Below are 16,942 nucleotides of genomic sequence, written 5' to 3' on the forward strand. Positions count from 1 at the left end.
AGCACAGAGGTATCTGGGTGGCTCAGTCAGTTAAGCATCCGACTTCAGCTTAGGTCATGATCTCATGTTCGTGAGTTCGAGCCCCATGCCGGGCTCTGTGCTGACAGCTCAGAGCCTGGAGTCTGCTTCAGATTCTGTGTCTCCCTCTCTCTGCCCCTCCCCTGCTCTGGCTCTGTCTCTCAAAAATGAGTAAATGTTAAAAAAAAAAAAAAAGAGAGAGAGAGAGAGACAGATTACAGATATTATCAAAGACCCAGTTTCCAAATTTATAATTGTGCTTTGGAACACCTCAATCAACTTGTGAGAATATTTTCATAGACCTTCTGTTTTTGACTGAATAAAATTCTATTTTGTATCCAGTGGATCAAAACTGAGAAGACCTTGGGGCACCCTGGAGGGCTCAGTCAGGTAAGTATCCCACTCTTGATTTGGGCCCAGGTCGTGATCTCTCAGTTCATGAGATTGAGCCAGAATTGGGCTCCACGCTGATAGCACAGAGACTGCTTGGGATTCTCTCTCTCCCTCTCTCTCTGCCCCTCCCCCAGGCACGTGTGCACACACTCTCTCTCTCGCTCTCTCTCAAAACAAGTAAATCAAAATAAATCAAAAAATGAGAAGACCTATAATTTTGCAGTATCTAAATCTAGTTGAAACTATCAAAATACACATAAAGAGAATGTACATGATGAGCTTTGTCTTATAAAAATGTTTGTGGAATGATGTTACTTTGAGTGAGGTTAAAAAGAGAACACACCTGTGAAAAGATTTGGGTTGAAAACTTTGCACATTTCAACATAAAGATTTTTAAATTGAGAATATATTTTATTTATTAGAGTTTGCTTTGAACTTACTAGGTACCTCAGCACTTACAGAGAAAATTTAAAAAAAAAGTCATTGGGGTGCCTGGGTAGCTCAGTTGGTTAAGTGTCCAACACTTGCTTTGGTTCAGGTCATGATCTCTCAGTTTGTGAGATCAAGCTCCAGGTCAGCCTCTGCACTGACAAATCCCAAATCCTGCTTGGGATTCTCTGACACATGTTAGATATATACATGTACACGTGTCTAATATATGTCTAAATACATGTCTAATATACATGCATATGTGTTTTTTTCCCAAAAAATGGAGATTTCAGGATTTTGGTGAGAGAGATTTGAAGGCAGAAATATGGTCTAGAGGAGGTGGAAGAAACAGAAAACATCATTGCTTCATATCAAAAATTGGGGAGATAAATGGATATTCTGAAAAGAAAGGAAGGCTAAAGTAAACCCAAGTTTCCTTTGCCCTTCAACGACACCCCCAGACTTTAAGAAACTGTGTTCATCCTGCCACAATTGTGTATAACCTACCACTAAGCACAGCATAATGCCAGGTACATTGGAATGCTATAAATAAGTAATTGTCAGAATGAAAGAACAGACAGGCTTCACATGTAGGGAACCTTGCTAAGTGCTGGGAATGCAAGGCTGTGTAGGGCAAAGACCCTGCTCTTCAGAAATTTTTCTATTAGGAAAAGCCAAAAGCCATAAAAGTGTAATGTGAAATAAACTTTAAAGCAAAAAAATTCTAAATGAGTCTGAAGGTTAATTAAAGCTCAGTTATCGCTGATGCTATTTCAACCAGCATTCTGAGATGGTTAGTTATCATAAAAAAAGTAGGCCCACTAAACTAAGTTTCTGTAACTTCTCTATTGGGCAGAAATTATTTTAATTATTGTATTAGCAAATAGCTTAATGGAAATGATAGTTTAATGTACATACTTATTTAAATTTTTTCTCTAAGCATATAATATTACAGCCATGAAATGTCATTGAAGGAGTCAATGACTATAAAGCTGCATGGCAAACAAGCTAAGTGGTAATTAAAATTGCTTAAGCAAATGTAAATCAAACTTGTAGTTTTTTAAAAAAAATCAATTTTAATCTAATTCTGGAGAATTTATATCTTCCGCCTTTTTTGCTTGTGTTTTGGAAAAGAATCTCAGAAGTCACAAAAGAATGAACTAAATGTTAAGATAAACAAGCTTCAAATGCCATGGATAGGCCAGTAATAAACAGAACGGAAGGGTAAGCACAAGTACAATCTATTTGGTTATACGCTTTTCTAGTTAAGTGGGATAGCTGTATTTGGCAATTCCAGAAAAACCAGATGGGAGGCTGGTTTAACATTTGGGAAATAAACATTGAAATTAATGGAGAACGGGAGATGGAGAACTCATGGCTTTAGCATAAATAATAAAATAATAAAGATAGCACATTTTCTACTCTGTCAGATGACAGTACATTTACCTTCCCAGCAGAAACCTGGAATCTAAATAACCCAGGTCCAAGTGAGTGCAAACAACTGGCCTGTCTTGTTCAACAGTAACTGCCTGTAGTCAGGCCCTCTAGGACAGTTTATCTGATTCTACAGTCTGACCTCGACCATGGACTCTTTCCCTTAGAGTGGCCTCTGCGGGTCATCCAAGTGTCCAGAAGGGCAGGAGCCTGAGACCGATTCATGACTGCTTTCAACCTCCACCTGGTGGAGGCCACGTCCTTTTCATGAGGCCGATGGGAATGTCGCGCTACAGCCCCACTATTTTTTATTCTTACAATATTCTTCCCAGTCCTTTCCTTGCTTCTCTCAGTCTCAGGCTGAGAAAGTAAAAGCATCACCGGAATTTAATGGATTGAAAGGGAACCCAGACGACTGAAGAATAGGACGGGTCTGGAGTGGTCTTTGGAACAAGAGGGTTAAGAAGGCGGCAAGGGGCAACTCTCCCAGCTCAACTGCCCTTCGTAGGAGCGGATATGGCCCCCAAAGCCAGCGAGTCCTCGGCCTGAAAGACAAAGAAAGGCTCGGGGCCGAGTGGTGACGGGGTGGGTGGGGGCAGCGACTCGCGTGAGCTCGGGGACGTGAGAACGCAGCCCCCGCCCATTTCTCCTCCCCCCACAAAGGCGGGGCCCGAAAGCCACCCCCAGTAAGGTTCCCCCGCGAGGCGGGCAGCGGGTCCAGGCGCCCGCACACGCCCAGGCACCGGCGGCGATGGGCCGGCGCGCAGGGGGAGGGGAGGAGTAAGGGGAGGAGCCTGCGGGCGAAGAAAGGCCGAGCGGTCGGGTGGGGGCGGGGCCTGGGCTGGAGGGCGGGGCCACGGAGTGGGGCGGGGCGGAGCCGGCCGAGTCCCGGGCTGCCTGAGACAGTCACTGCCCTGACGGCGGCGGCGGCGGCGGTTGGCTGGTGGGGGTTGGGAGGAGCACGACCGAGGCTGCTGGGGCAGCTGGAACTGGCAGTTGCCGGGGGCCAACAGGAGGATCCGGAGCTGAGAGCGTGCCCCAGGCCGGGAGGAGGAGGAGGCTGCAGTTGGAGTCCCGAGAGCGCTGGCGGCCGCGGATTCTCAGAGGAGCAAGTGTCTGAGGCTTAGAGTCCGCAGCGGCGGCGGCGGCGGCGGCCACGGCGGCGGCTGGGGCCGAGGTAACCGAGGGGCGGCGTCGGCGCTAGAAGCGAGGCCCCTTCTCAGGTCGGAAGCTCGGGGGCTGTGGCTGGGCTCGAGGCTGACTCACCCACCCACCCTTTCCAGTCTCCGTCCCCTTCGTTCTGCCGTGGGTCCGGTGGGGGCGGGAACGGCGCGAGGGGTGGGGGCGCAGAACTGGGCGCCGACTGGAAGGCGACCCCTCATCTGGGATTGGCAAGGGCGTCGGGCACCCCCTCCCCCTCCAAAAGACACACCCCAAAATCTCGGGGCGGGGCGTTGGGGCGTTCCCAGCCTTCTGGAAGGGAAGACCTCGGTGTAGAGGCTGCACCTCCGTCCGTGGCCTCTCCGAGGTGGCCCCCCTGTGGCTCCTTGAGGCTGCTCAAACCGAAGGTGGTTCCCGTCTCTGGGAATCCTGGAGTTCCTTTTGTCTATCAGCTGAAACTAGAGGCCGGAACTGTGGGCAAACACCCACCAGCCCTGAAGCATTCTACTCCTTATCCCTTTTCTGTCTCGGAAGGAATTCTCCCCGGCAGCCTTTTCTCCGGCCACAGTAGTAGATTCCATTCCTCACCCCCATCCGAAACATTTATCTTTGGCGCAGAGGAAGGAAGGATTCACGTTGTACTTGTATTTGGCTTTATCATTCGTGTTAAGATTATTCCCATCCTCCCCCTCTATTTTTTTTTTAACCCATTCCCATCCAGCCGCAACCATAGTAATCATCCCCTAGATTTTGCAAACTATCAACAAAGAAGTGTGACTAGTCGAGTAAACAGAGTCCTTGACTGGCTGGACTGTGCAATTTAATAGAGCTTCCTTTAACTGGCGCTGTTCTACCAAGCTTGTCGGAAAGACCTTTTTGGCTAGAATTAAGGATGTTACTGTGTGTGCATAAAGCCTTTTTTAAAAATCCAGGGTAACTGGATTAAAATGTAGCTGCTTGGGAAGCATAACCGTAGAGAAAGTAAAATACAGAAAGGAAAGTGGAATTATGATTCTGGGGGTAATTGTCCAACTTTTTTAAAGTGCCGAAGATGAAGTATATGGATTTTCTTAAAGTATATGGGTTTTTGAGATTATTTTAACTGGCAAATTATATCCTTTTGTAAGGTTTTAAGTAAGTAAGCTCTTAACATATAATATTATGCACTAAGATATTTTTGTTTTATTTGAGTTACTTGTAGAAATTGTTGATTTCCCAGATATCTTAAAGCTAGGAACCTGTGAACAGGTTCATTAAGAATCAGCTCTCAAAAAAAATGGCATTTTATCAATACTTTGGATTAAGGATGTGTTAACAGTGGCCTGTCCTTTCTGCCACATAAAAGACCCTAATCTAAAACAGTTCCCTCCCTGGCAGTTGCCCAGATGCCTGAAAATGGCAAGGTCTAGTACTTTGAGTGACTATCCTTCAACAAGAAATACAGAGCTACCTATCAACTGTATACGTGGGATCGCTTTGATGGCATTTACTGTAATGGACATCTTTTCTGCATCTAATTTTCAGATACAGAATTAACACTTGGAATCTGGAGAAGCATTTGGTACACATTGAAAGATTGGGCATTATCTTTAGTTTTCCAGATGTATTGTCTCATCTGCACACTTGAAACATCCACAATCACATAAACTCCAGATATAACCATGGAGTTATGTGACCCATCAAGATTTAGGAAAAGTATTGCCACGCTTTGGAACCAGGCAATTTTCCACCAGTTCAACAATTAAACTAATATATTTTCTGCTGATAATCAAGAGTAAAGAGCTAAATAAAGTCATGCACATTCGATTGGCAAATGGCATCTCTGGCTGTTGAGTTTTACTGTAACTCGTTACTGTATCATTCAGAGTCAACTTAATATGCAAGTTATGTCCTAATGGATGTAAAGACCTGTGTTGACGTATCCAGGATCTAGCGAATGTTGAAGATAAGAAACCTATTATGACTAATCCTTGGGAAGAGAAAGTCTGCAAAATGGCTCAAACGAGTTTACTGCAGGGGAAGCAGTTTTACTGTAGGGAGTGGGTTTTCCACAAGCTTCAGCATTGCCTCCAGGAGAAAACTAACTGCTGCAATAGTGCTGTCAACACACCATCCCTTGTAATGAATTCTGGGAATAATGCTAGTGTTGTCTCTGGAAAAGGAGCTGCCTGGGGTGTGTTGTTGGTAGGAGGGCCTGGCAGTGGCAAGACAGCCCTATGTACTGAGCTGTTGTGGCCAAGTTCACCTACGAGCTTGCAGAGAGGTTTACATCGCCAGGCTTTGGCCTTTCATTTCTGCAAAGCCCAGGACTCTGATACTTTGTGTGTTGGAGGGTTTATTAGAGGTCTAGTTGCCCAGATCTGCCGCAGTGGACTACTCCAAGGATATGAGGATAAGCTAAGGGATCCAGCAGTCCAAAGCCTGTTACAGCCTGGAGAATGTGAAAGGAACCCAGCTGAAGCATTTAAAAGGTAACAATAAGAATGCCATGATTCTGGTTTCTAAGCAAAAATTAACATGTTTTCTAGGTTTTTTGTTTGTTTGTTTTAGTTTTTTGTCTGTTTAAATTTTGTGGGGTACCTGTACTACTGTGCATTTGGGGATAATCTGTAGTTGTAAATACACGTGTTACTTTGAGTATCGAAAACAAAATTTAAGCTTTGAATGTTGCACAGGATATGAATTAAAAGTATGTCTTTTCTTTTACTTCTTCAGTAACAGAATATGAAACAGAAACTTAATTTTTATTTCAAACTTAGGACAATTGCTTATTTACTTATTTATTTTTCTAGTATTATCTATAATTGGTAAAGGATATTTCTTATGGTAGAAAAAACCATTTAGCTGCTTGGAAAATAGGCTGCATTTTCAGGGAAGGCATATTATAAATGGTGCTGAATTTAGAGGAACTCTCAGCGTAGAATCTAATCTTTTTTGCTTATAGTAGTCTTTCTTCAAGTTATTTTTGAAAGAGATCATTGGCCATTGAGAATCTGAAGAAAATCTATGTTTGGGATTTATTCCCCTATCGAGAAAACAAAAAGTTAAGTAGTACTTTTAAGTATATGATATGATATTTATAAAATAATGAAAATCTGACATAATTTTACTACTTTTAGTGAGTGATATGAAAAACACCTTTTTTTCTAACCTCAATTAAGCATTTTTCCTTTGGTAAATGGAGTGGTCTAGGAGGGGAGTAAGTTGCTTTTCAGAGTTGTTGCAGATTCAAAGTGTATTCAAGAAGACATGATGCCTTGAAAATAATTTTTTGCCTATCAACCCTCTGCTTGTTAAAAGAAGCAGGCAGATTGTTATTTTTGTGCTTGCTATTGACTCACTGCTGCTTGAATTACTCATTTTGTGTATACTTTTATTTCTACACAGTAAGTAGCTCTTAGCAGGTGGAAGTTTGTTCCCCAAAGATGTAGGTATACTGTGCGATGGAAGTTAGCATACGTGTGTGTATATGTGGCTGTATGTGTCTGTCTCTCTGTGTGTCTCTAGGAGTCTTTTGAGTAGGATTTGAATTGCTGTGAAATGAGTGATATTTATTTTTATGATGTCCTCAGATTTAATGGTATGAAAAACGTAAGTTTTAAGTGGTGTTGAAAATATTAACAATAATAGCAAACGCTATGTGTCAGTGTTCTAAAAGATTTACGAATATTAACTTACTTCATTTTCATCGCAATCCTATGAGGTAGGTACTGTTATTATTCCCATTTCATGGATGAGGAAACTGAGACACAGAAAGCTTTGTAACTTGTCCAAGGTTACAGTCTTGTATGTGGCAGGCAGAGCTGGGATTTGAAGAATGTGTGCATGTATACAGGTTTGTAATCATAGAAATTCTTTGAAGGACTAGAGGGGGAGAGTAGATTAGAATTTGTGGAGGACAGGGGGGTGTGTCACAGTTGTGATTTGAGTGGAGTTTTCAGATTGCCCATATAAGTGACAGAGTAGTAGTCTGGAATGATCTTTATGGATAGTGGTATGGAATTCAAACGTGGGAGGGGTATATTAAAGTCAGCCAAAGAGATGTGTCTTTGAGAGGTGTGCTATTCTTGCAGATTTTTTAATGTTTAAGTGCAGTCCAGTAAAATTCAGGGCAAATCTCTTATCTTTTGCTCTTAGCCACCAACATCAGGGTTAAAACTATTCAATCATTTTTAAATAAGAAGGAAATCCGTTAGGTGATAACTGGTGCACAAATAGGAGATACTGGCTTCAGTGGACAGTTTTAAATATGGACTGTGTTTATTCAATAACGTAGTCTTCAATATGTAAAACTTTACCTTTTAAGAGACTTAAAAGTCTCTGGGCATAAGCGGCTCTTTTCCTATTGACTTCCTACTTTTTCTGAAGATACTTTCACTAGTTGAAGAGCTGAATTTTCATTTCTTATAATTTCATTTCTTAGAAGTTACTTGGATTTAACACCTTAGAAAATCAGTTTCAAAGAGCTTAGCTAACTACGTTAAACTTAGTCCAACTAAATTCGGTAATTATACATTTTATTTTATTGAAATTTATATGTAAATTTCTAATGCCTTTAAATATTTAAAATCATGTCTAATTGTACATTTTTGCTATATTCTGATCTTGAGCAGACCTTTCTGTATGGTATCATAGGTTTTCCTGAAAAAGGTCCGTCTACTGAGATGGTCCTGGTTTTTTGTTTTTTTTTTTCCTGTGTAAATTTTAGTTATCAAATAATTGAAGAGAAATGAGAAGCAATTAGAGCTATATGTGAAAACCACACCGGTGCTGATTTTCTGATTGACAGAAGGAGCTAACCACTTTGTATTCCCAGGCTGTACTTTGGTAGAGGAAGCACAGCCTTTCTTTTTGGACCATTTTGGTGATCTTAATCTCCTTCTGGATCTTTCAAAAGCCTGGGTTACTTTCTTTCTTCATCATTAAAGTAGTTAATCATTAAATAAATTAGGTAACTCTGATACTGTAACAACTGTTTCTGATAATTCATAGAGTACATTTCCTCTAAGACTCTGAAGCTTTCATATAACCATAGTCAAATGCAAATATGAGAATACAAATCACAGTTAAAGAGAAATATTTTTGCATCGTCTATGGCATTAGATAATCTAAGCCTTTACTTTTGGATAGCCAAGATTTTATTGTAGGTTCTATTACAGTAGGTTCTATTTGTGATTGATTTTTGTTAAATAAGGCCTTAGAGATTTTTAATAGGAATCTTATTTTGTGTAGGCAGGGAGAAATGTAATTCAACAGGTAGATAATCATTGCTTTCAAGAAGTTATAATATTTTGAGAGAGAGATCAAAGTGATATGATGGGAGATGAAATATAAACAAAGAGAAGTAAAATCTTTTTTTGCTTTTGAAAAAAAATTCAAAACCCACTTTATTCCTTTTTTAACATCTATCTAACACTTGATAATATTAATGGTTTCATATATTCATTTGTAAGACAATTTAATAGTAATAGAAAATTGATAAAGAGAAATCTTAGTTCTTGACAGATGAACAAAGTTGGGGAAATTGCAGAGAAGTGATTCCGTAATGAATGCATTTTATAAACTTTTCTTCAGTTTTACTTCCTAATTATTTACGTAGTTTTTATGTTTAATGATACTAGATAGAATACGTAGTGCCACAAAAAAACTTCTTACATGAAATCATATACCTACGTGGTAACTTGTTAATTGCTGGTGTATTGAAATCACTTTCTCTATGATAAGAAAAATGAGAGGAATGTCATTTTAATCTAGTTAAATGCTGCTACTTTCTTTCCCCTCTGACATGATATCACAATTCTTAGACATAGTAGTCACAAAATTTATTCTGACTTTCATTAATTCTTACAGCAAATATTTGAGAGCCTTTGGTGTTTTAAACACAGTTGAGCTGGAAATATTTATTGAGAACCTTCTGTGTGTTCAGTTCAGTTGTAGATAAATCAGTGAGTTGAACAGACAAAATACCCTGCCTTCATGGAGCTTAAATTCTTATTATAATATTTATCTTATTTCTATAAAGAGAAATAATATTTGGGATAAATGCCTGTTACAGTGTTCATGCAACACATAAATGTTTTAAGACTAGTGTAAGGAATTATATGATCTGCTAAAGGGAATGATGAATGAAGACCTATTAATTTCTTTTTTTTCCCTTTTCCATTTTTCTATCTTGATTAGTTAAGGTGCGAAGCTATTGTTACTGTGTTTAGATTTTTTTTTTTCTCATTTCTGTTGGTGGAACTAAGATGGTCTAATTGATGACAATTAACATTTTTACCTGAAAACCAAAGGCTGATTTCTTTCCTTCTGCCTTTCACTTCACACTCTTATTGCAAAACTTTGTATATTTTGTGTATTTTCTAGAGTTTGTGTTAGAGTTTCCTGGTAGTCATATAACTGTAAGCCAAATCCCAGTTATTTTTGACAGAAGTATGAAGGCATCTAAGTTTAGGGAAAGTGAGAAGGAGTGGAGTAGTTTCAGATCTTGTGACTGGTTTAGAAGCACAACTGAACATGATTATTTCATTCAACTAGAAACTCCTTTCTGAATCTTACTATCATAGTTATTGCACCCATGGATCTTCTTGGAGATTTAAATGGATGTGGAACTGGGAAATACAAATTTTTGCTTCTGGTAGACACTATTCTCTAATTTTTATTTCTAGTTAAAATCTGCCAGACCAGGTTATTAGTTTTCAATGTGTGATGTCAATTTTCCAGATTTGAGTAAAAAGATTTTGTTCTGTGTAATGTGTAAGTGGAATAAAATTGTGATGAAGAATTAGGTAACTGACTCTAAACTTTGAGAGTTTAGCCAAAAAAAAGTTGTGTTGGTAGTGAAAGGCTTGTTAAGTGAAAGTAACTTGTTAAGAAAAGAGTTGGAAACTGGAAGACCAAACTGACATTTGTGTTTTTTGTCAAATAGGAACCCTCAAGTGGTTGAATCTTCTTTCTGATTTTTTTATTTCCTTCTCCTTGAACATTTATAGTTTTTCACTTGTATCTCTTTAGATTTTTAGCTTCTTTAGTTAATTATGCATATATCTTCTGTTATCTCTTCTATTAGGCATATGCTTCTTCATGACGTTATTCATGACTGATTAATTTTTTATATTTGTGCTTTGAACAGCACTTTGCATGTAGTAAGTGCTAAATGATTATCATTTGAATGAGGGAATAAAGCTACTTACCTATCTAGAATATGTTTGAACCTAACTGAAGGATAGCTGAAGCTCTTGCATAAGGAAGGGAATTGAAATGTTATATTGTTTAGGTCAGTTTTCAGTGTAGACCAGACTGGTATAGTGATTATTAATTTATTAACCTGCCGTTGTGTACTCTTTAGCATGTATGAATATGGCATTGGTCCAGATAGTTTTAAGTGGCCAGATGTCTATCTTCTGTCTCAACTGGCTGCAAGTATTTTTGGCTTACTCAACAAAGGGACTAACAACAGAATGAGATTGGAACGTGTGCTTCCTTTTTACCCTCCTTTGTGGGGTATTTTCAAGGCAAAATATTCCCTTTCCATTGTCTGTCTGGTATAACTAGTACTATTTAAGATAGCCATCATTATCCATTCTTCAATATTACCAGATTAAAAGATCTTGTAAAGTGTCTTTGCAGTTCACATTTTAAATGAAATAAATGAATTAATATAATTTTCAAAATCAAAATTCTACATTTCTTTTAGTCTAACATAGTCATTTTTCACCAAATTGTTGTTTCCATCTTTTGACCATGTTATTTTTACTTTAAGATGGACTTCCATTCATTCAGAACCTCCCACTTTCCCTTCCTAAAACCTTTTGTTTCTACCCTTGATGGGTTCTTTTTTATGCTTCATATCTAAGTGCTGCTTCCTTTGGTTCCTGTTGCTCATACTCCATAAAATTTGCTGAACCGTTCCTCAACCTTTAATCACTTATTCTATAATGGCATAACATATTCCTCCATATTTATGTTATTTAGTATCAGTCACATTTTTAGTTCTGCTTGGCCATTCTTCCATTTACTTCTTAGTAACTCTGTTTGTGTTTTGTTTTGTTTTGTTTTGTTTTGTTTTGTTTTGTTTTGTTTTATTTTGTTTTGTTTTGTTTTAGACCAGAGAGAGTAAAGTTATTCCCTACAGGTTGAATACTTTTACCCAATTCAGGAAATTTCATACACACATCCAGATTTCTAGTTTTTCTCGGAAAAAAAGTGGAAATTTTGACAAAATTAGGTTCTCATTCTTTTGAATCAGTAATCTAGTGGAGCCATGTTAGCTGCTGTCTTCAGCTGGGGCCTACTTGCCCTAATTTGATTCATCCCCCCAAGTCTGTTATTCTATTCCACGACCACTTTACCTGTTCATATGTGCCAGCCTGGCTGCTGCTGGCATTTTCAAACACAAACATGTTTCCTAGTACTCTGACAAAAAGTGTATTTTTTTTTATTTCCTACCAAATCTTCATATTATCTCTAATTTGTGTACGCAAGTCCTACTTATGTGTCACCTCATTTCTTAACTTACTGAAGTCTGACTTCTATATGTATATATTCACAGAAAGATGTTTGTGCAGAGTAGCTTCTGAACTCATTGCTCACTCTATCTTAGCCTTAGATGATACATTCTAGAACTTTTTTCATTATCTGTAATTTCTTCCTTTCAAAATCCTCTATGTTCTTTGGTCTCTCTCCCTCTAGGTACTCTCTCGGTGTTTGTCCATCGAAGCTTACTTAGATCTTCTCTCTTTATACATATTCCTTCAATAATTTTATTTATTTACATGGCTACCAGCGTTCATATCTAGTATGATAGCAGTCGAATCTGCACCAACATATCTAATATGATAGCAATCAAATCTGCGTCAACAGCTTTTATCCTCGCCCTGATCAACATGTATCTTTTCACTGGAGTGTTCTTCACTAACCTTGCTGTGTTTTTCAAATCAGCATCTCTTTCAGCATTTCTATTCACTGGCTCACTCATTTATTTCTGAAACATATTCTGCACCTGCTCTGTGCCAGATAAGTAGTCAGTGTCAGGGCTAAAGTTGTAAGCCAAACAGTTAAGTGGTAGGGGCAAGAGGGAAGTACATTGAACAAATAATCACGAAAATAAATGTAGAAATGCAGGCTTAACAAGTGCCAAGATGGAAGGATACAGGATAAAAGCATATAATCTGAAGCCTGATCATTATTTGGAAATCTGGGAAAAGTGACTCTTTAAGTTATTTCTTAATTCTTGTTTCCTAGACTCTGCTTAAAAGTGTGATCTTAAGATCAACATTATCAACATTACTTTTGGAGGTTATTAGAAATGCAGAATCTGAGGTCTGTTGAATCTCAGTCTGCCTTTTAACCCATTTCCTAAGTGAGTGAATCCTGTGCACATTGAAGTTTAAGAAGCACTGCCCTAGGCTTGTTTCTAGAGTTTGCTTTGATTATTTTCTCTTATATTAGTTTATTCTAAAGCATTTAATCCTTTTCTTGTAATCTTTTACCCTAATCTAGAATATTATTTATCTACTCCTAGAAGTAATTTTAGCCTATCTTCTAATTCCTTTTGTTCATAGTTGGCCAGTTTTACCATAGTAAAACAGTGGTTTCTTTAGGTCCTTCTTCTGAGGACTGTGATAACTTATACAACAAACTCAGATTTCTCTGCCTACCTCTATTGAAAGGTCTAGATAATTTCATTTTGTTCTTTTAAAGTATGTTTCGTGTTTCCAAAACTTGATTAGAACACATAAGTTCATTTATTGTTTCAAGAAACATTTTAAGCATATGAGGGAATGTTAAAGTCTTTAGGAGATATGAGAAGTAAGAATATTCTTATTTTTCTTAGGGTTTAGTAAGAACTTCATATATATAATAAGGATATAGATTTTTTTTGTTATGTATGTTACAGGTTTTTTTTTCCGTTTTTTTTTTTTTTTAGCATTTTTGCTGTTTTTTTTTTTTAAATTATGAAATAAGATGGTTTCTATATGGTAAAGTGGTTTGATTTTATGAAGTAAAATAAGTAAATACTTTTCTGCCATTAAAAATATCTTAAAGGGTGCCTGGCTGGCTTAGTTGGTAGAGCATGCAACTCTTGATCTCGAGGTTGTGAGTTCGAGCCCCACGTTGGGCATAGAGCTTACATTAAAAAAATAAAAATATCTTTGGGTGCCTGGGTGGCTCAGTCTGTTAAGCTTCTGACTTCAGCTCAGGTCATGATCTCACGGTCCATGAGTTCGAGCCTCGCATTGGGCTCTGTGCTGACAGCACAGAGCCTGGAACCTGGAGCCTGCTTTGGATTCTCTGTCTCCCTTTCTCTCTCTCCACCGCTTCCCTACTTGCACTCTGTCTATCTGTCTCTCTCTCAAAAATAAATAAACATTAAAAAAATTAAAAAAATATATCTTCTTTTTAAATTTTTTTTTTTTAACTTTTTTATTTATTTTTGAGACAGAGACAGAGCATGAATGGGGAAGGGCAGGGAGAGAGGGAGACACAGAATCAGAAGCAGGCTCCAGGCTCTGAGCCATCAGCCCAGAGCCCGACATGGGGCTCGAACTCACGGACCATGAGATCATGACCTGAGCCGAAGTCGGACGCTTAACCGACTGAGCCACCCAGGCGCCCCAAAAATATATCTTTGAAATATATTCTGATTGGTTGCCTGTTTACCCTACAGTTGTTCTAGTTATCTTTGACCATACTATATATAATTGTCTTAAATTTTAAATCAATTTGTCTTTCATGTTATTCTAATCTCAGAAATATTCTAATGTTATTTTTTTCTACTGTATATGTGTATAGTTAAGTATAATCATTGGTAAAAAGATAGGATTTTAAATGCTCATGTAATTGCTTAATAAAAATAAGTATTAATTAAGAGAACTAATTATATGTTACTTGTGGCTATCTAGAAGAATGATTTGGAGCTTTCCAGAAACTACTGACCTTTTACAGTTATGACTCATGATTTGAATACATGGAAACTGTGGTAGATTGAATTATTTGTTTTTGTTCTTCATCTCTCCGTGTATTCTTGGTCTTTGCCATATGATATTGGAAGTCCTTCTCCTAGAGGAGAAGTATACTTCTCAGCCTTTTTCTGTTTGGGTCAACCATGTCATTTGCTTTGGCTGGTGGGATGTCAGTAGACAGGATCCAAACAGAGGCTTAAAATGTGCACGAGTAGTTGGGCTTATCCTCTTTGCTTCTAGCATCACCATGAGAATGACATGCCTTCTTGGCTCAAGAAGATGAGAGAGATGTGGAACCAATGATATGCCACTGTTGTAAAAATTGCTAACAATAAAAAAACTAAGGAAATAATATTTCATATCAAAACCCGTAATTTTCTTCAAAAATTTAGGAATCATCATTGATTCCTCAGTTTCACTCATTCACTACACTCAATCCATTAGCTACTTTTGTTTTATTTCAATGATAAAAGTACCTTCACTTCTCTGCATCCCCATTGCTGCTACTCCTATTCTTTCTTGCCTAGCTTGCTGCAGTCGCCTCCCAAAATGGTCTTCCTGTTGCTATTATTGTCCCTCTTATCTTTACAAAGTGTTAAAGTATCAGGTCATATTAGTTACCTGCTTAAAACCTGCCAATGGCTTCTGACTACTTTAAGAATAAAATCTAAGCTTTACATGGTCCAGTCTTTGCCTACCCTTTGACCTCAGCTTGTATCACTTTCATCCTTGCTCATTGTTCTGCATCCACATCATTACCCTTACCATGTTTTGAAATAGGTGACATTCCAGCCAGCAGATTTTTATATGGCTACTTGTCTGGTATCACTTAGGTGCCAGCCTTAATATTACCTCCTCAGAGAGCCTTTCCTTTCCATCAAGTCTTTGAGACATCTCCCCACCCAGTCAGTTTCTTAAATCAGATCCTCCCACTTTGCTTTCTTTATTTCTTAATTTTCAGTGTCTAGCATGATCTGAAGTTATTTTGCTTCATGTGTTTCTTTGACTTTCTGCCTACCTACTGGAATGAGCAGACTACCTACCTGACTTGTTCACTTTATATCTCCAGAACATAGACTATAGAAGACAGTAACTATTTCTTGAATTGAGGGAATAACTATGTTTTAATTAAACATCATAAATTTGGTCACATTTATAATTTGTGTTGCTCTAACCACATTCCGTTTGAAATAGTACATGTTTTTCTGCAGAGTGATTTATACATATAGATTATATAGTTATTAATGACAGAGATCCATTTGAACCAGTATTTTTTTATTTTGTTTGTTGTTTCTTACAATGCATGCTAAAATTAATTTTTATAAAATGGAAAACTTTTTAGCGGCATCCGATTTATATTCTATGATGTGAATCATGAGATCACGTTTTGCCTATCTTCTATAAATCCCTAGTTTCTTCTGTGTTTCATAGTTTCATTCCTATAAATCTTTCTGAGATTATCATTTAAAATTTATATTCATTAGAAAAGAGAAAAAATGTTTGTAGCTTAAATCTCAGTTATGATGTTTATTAATTGCTACTTTAGCGAGAGAAACAACTCGCACACCATAGACTTCACAGGAATTGAAACATAAAAATTAATGACACCAAGTACAAGAAATGGTTGCAGAAAAAGAATTTGTGGAGAAAATGATTGTTCCTATCCCTGAAGTTTATCATTTATACAGGAAAATAAATAAAATAAGAAAACAAATATGCATCTACCTACCTATTTTGCTATATTTACTTTAAATCTAGATTTACCATTTTGTTTTAAAGAAAAAATAGGGGTGCCTGGGTGGCTCAGTTGAGCCTGCCACTCTTGATCTCAGGGTTGTAGGTTCAATTTCTACGTTGGGTGTAGCCATTACTTAAAAATAAAATCTTAGGGGACATTGGGTGGTTCAGTTAATCATACAACTCTTGATATCGGCTCAGGTAATGATCTCACAATTTGTGAGATCGAGCCCTGTGTTGGGCTCAGCGCTGACAGAACTGGATCCTGCTTGAGATTCTCTCTCCCTATCTGCCCCTCCCCCTGCGCAGACTCCCTCTCTGTCTCAAAATAAATAATTAAACATTAAAAAAAAAAATCTACATTTGAATCTTCCCTGGTATCCCTTGCTAATTTTGACCTACTCACACCCATAAGATGACCCCTCTTATGGAGGCTGAGTGGCTCATTCGGTTAAGCGTCTACTTCGGCTCAGGTCATGATCTCACAACTCTTGAGTTCAAACCCCATTTTGGGGCTCTGTGCTGACAGCTCAGCCTGGAGCCTACTTCAGATTTTGTCTCTGGCTCTCTCTGTTCCTCCTCTGCTCACGCACTGTCTTTCTCTCCCTCTCTCTCTCTCTCTCTCTCAAATATAAACATTTAAAAAAATTGAAATTTGAACTAATAAAATTTTAAAATAATGTATTAATAAATATTTAATAATAAATTCATTACATATGAACATAAGTAACATTTTAATGACAGAATTAATATTGTCAAAAAAAACAAAAACAATACACAAAGTTAAAAGAAGAACATTGTTTTAC

At 38.0% G+C, this 16,942-nt stretch overlaps 1 protein-coding gene across 3 annotated transcripts in view; it reads left to right on the forward strand.

Moving 5' to 3' along the window:
• Nucleotides 1-16,942, forward strand: part of ANKRD50 (ankyrin repeat domain 50) — a 60,256-nt gene that overhangs the window by 24,424 nt on the left and 18,890 nt on the right. The window contains exons 1-2 of one of the 3 annotated variants that reach the window (XM_042935551.1): nt 381-408; nt 4,960-5,906. In XM_042935551.1, the coding sequence (XP_042791485.1) occupies nt 5,395-5,906 (512 nt within the window). In that variant the 5' untranslated portion in view covers nt 381-408; nt 4,960-5,394. Of the gene's footprint in view, nt 1-380; nt 409-3,175; nt 3,452-4,959; nt 5,907-16,942 lie in introns of those variants that run through there. The other 2 variants (XM_042935548.1, XM_042935550.1) reach the window with 2 other exon arrangements.

Source organism: Panthera leo, chromosome B1 (genome assembly GCF_018350215.1).
Source record: "Panthera leo isolate Ple1 chromosome B1, P.leo_Ple1_pat1.1, whole genome shotgun sequence".
In the NCBI taxonomy this organism is placed as follows: Eukaryota; Metazoa; Chordata; class Mammalia; order Carnivora; family Felidae; genus Panthera; species Panthera leo.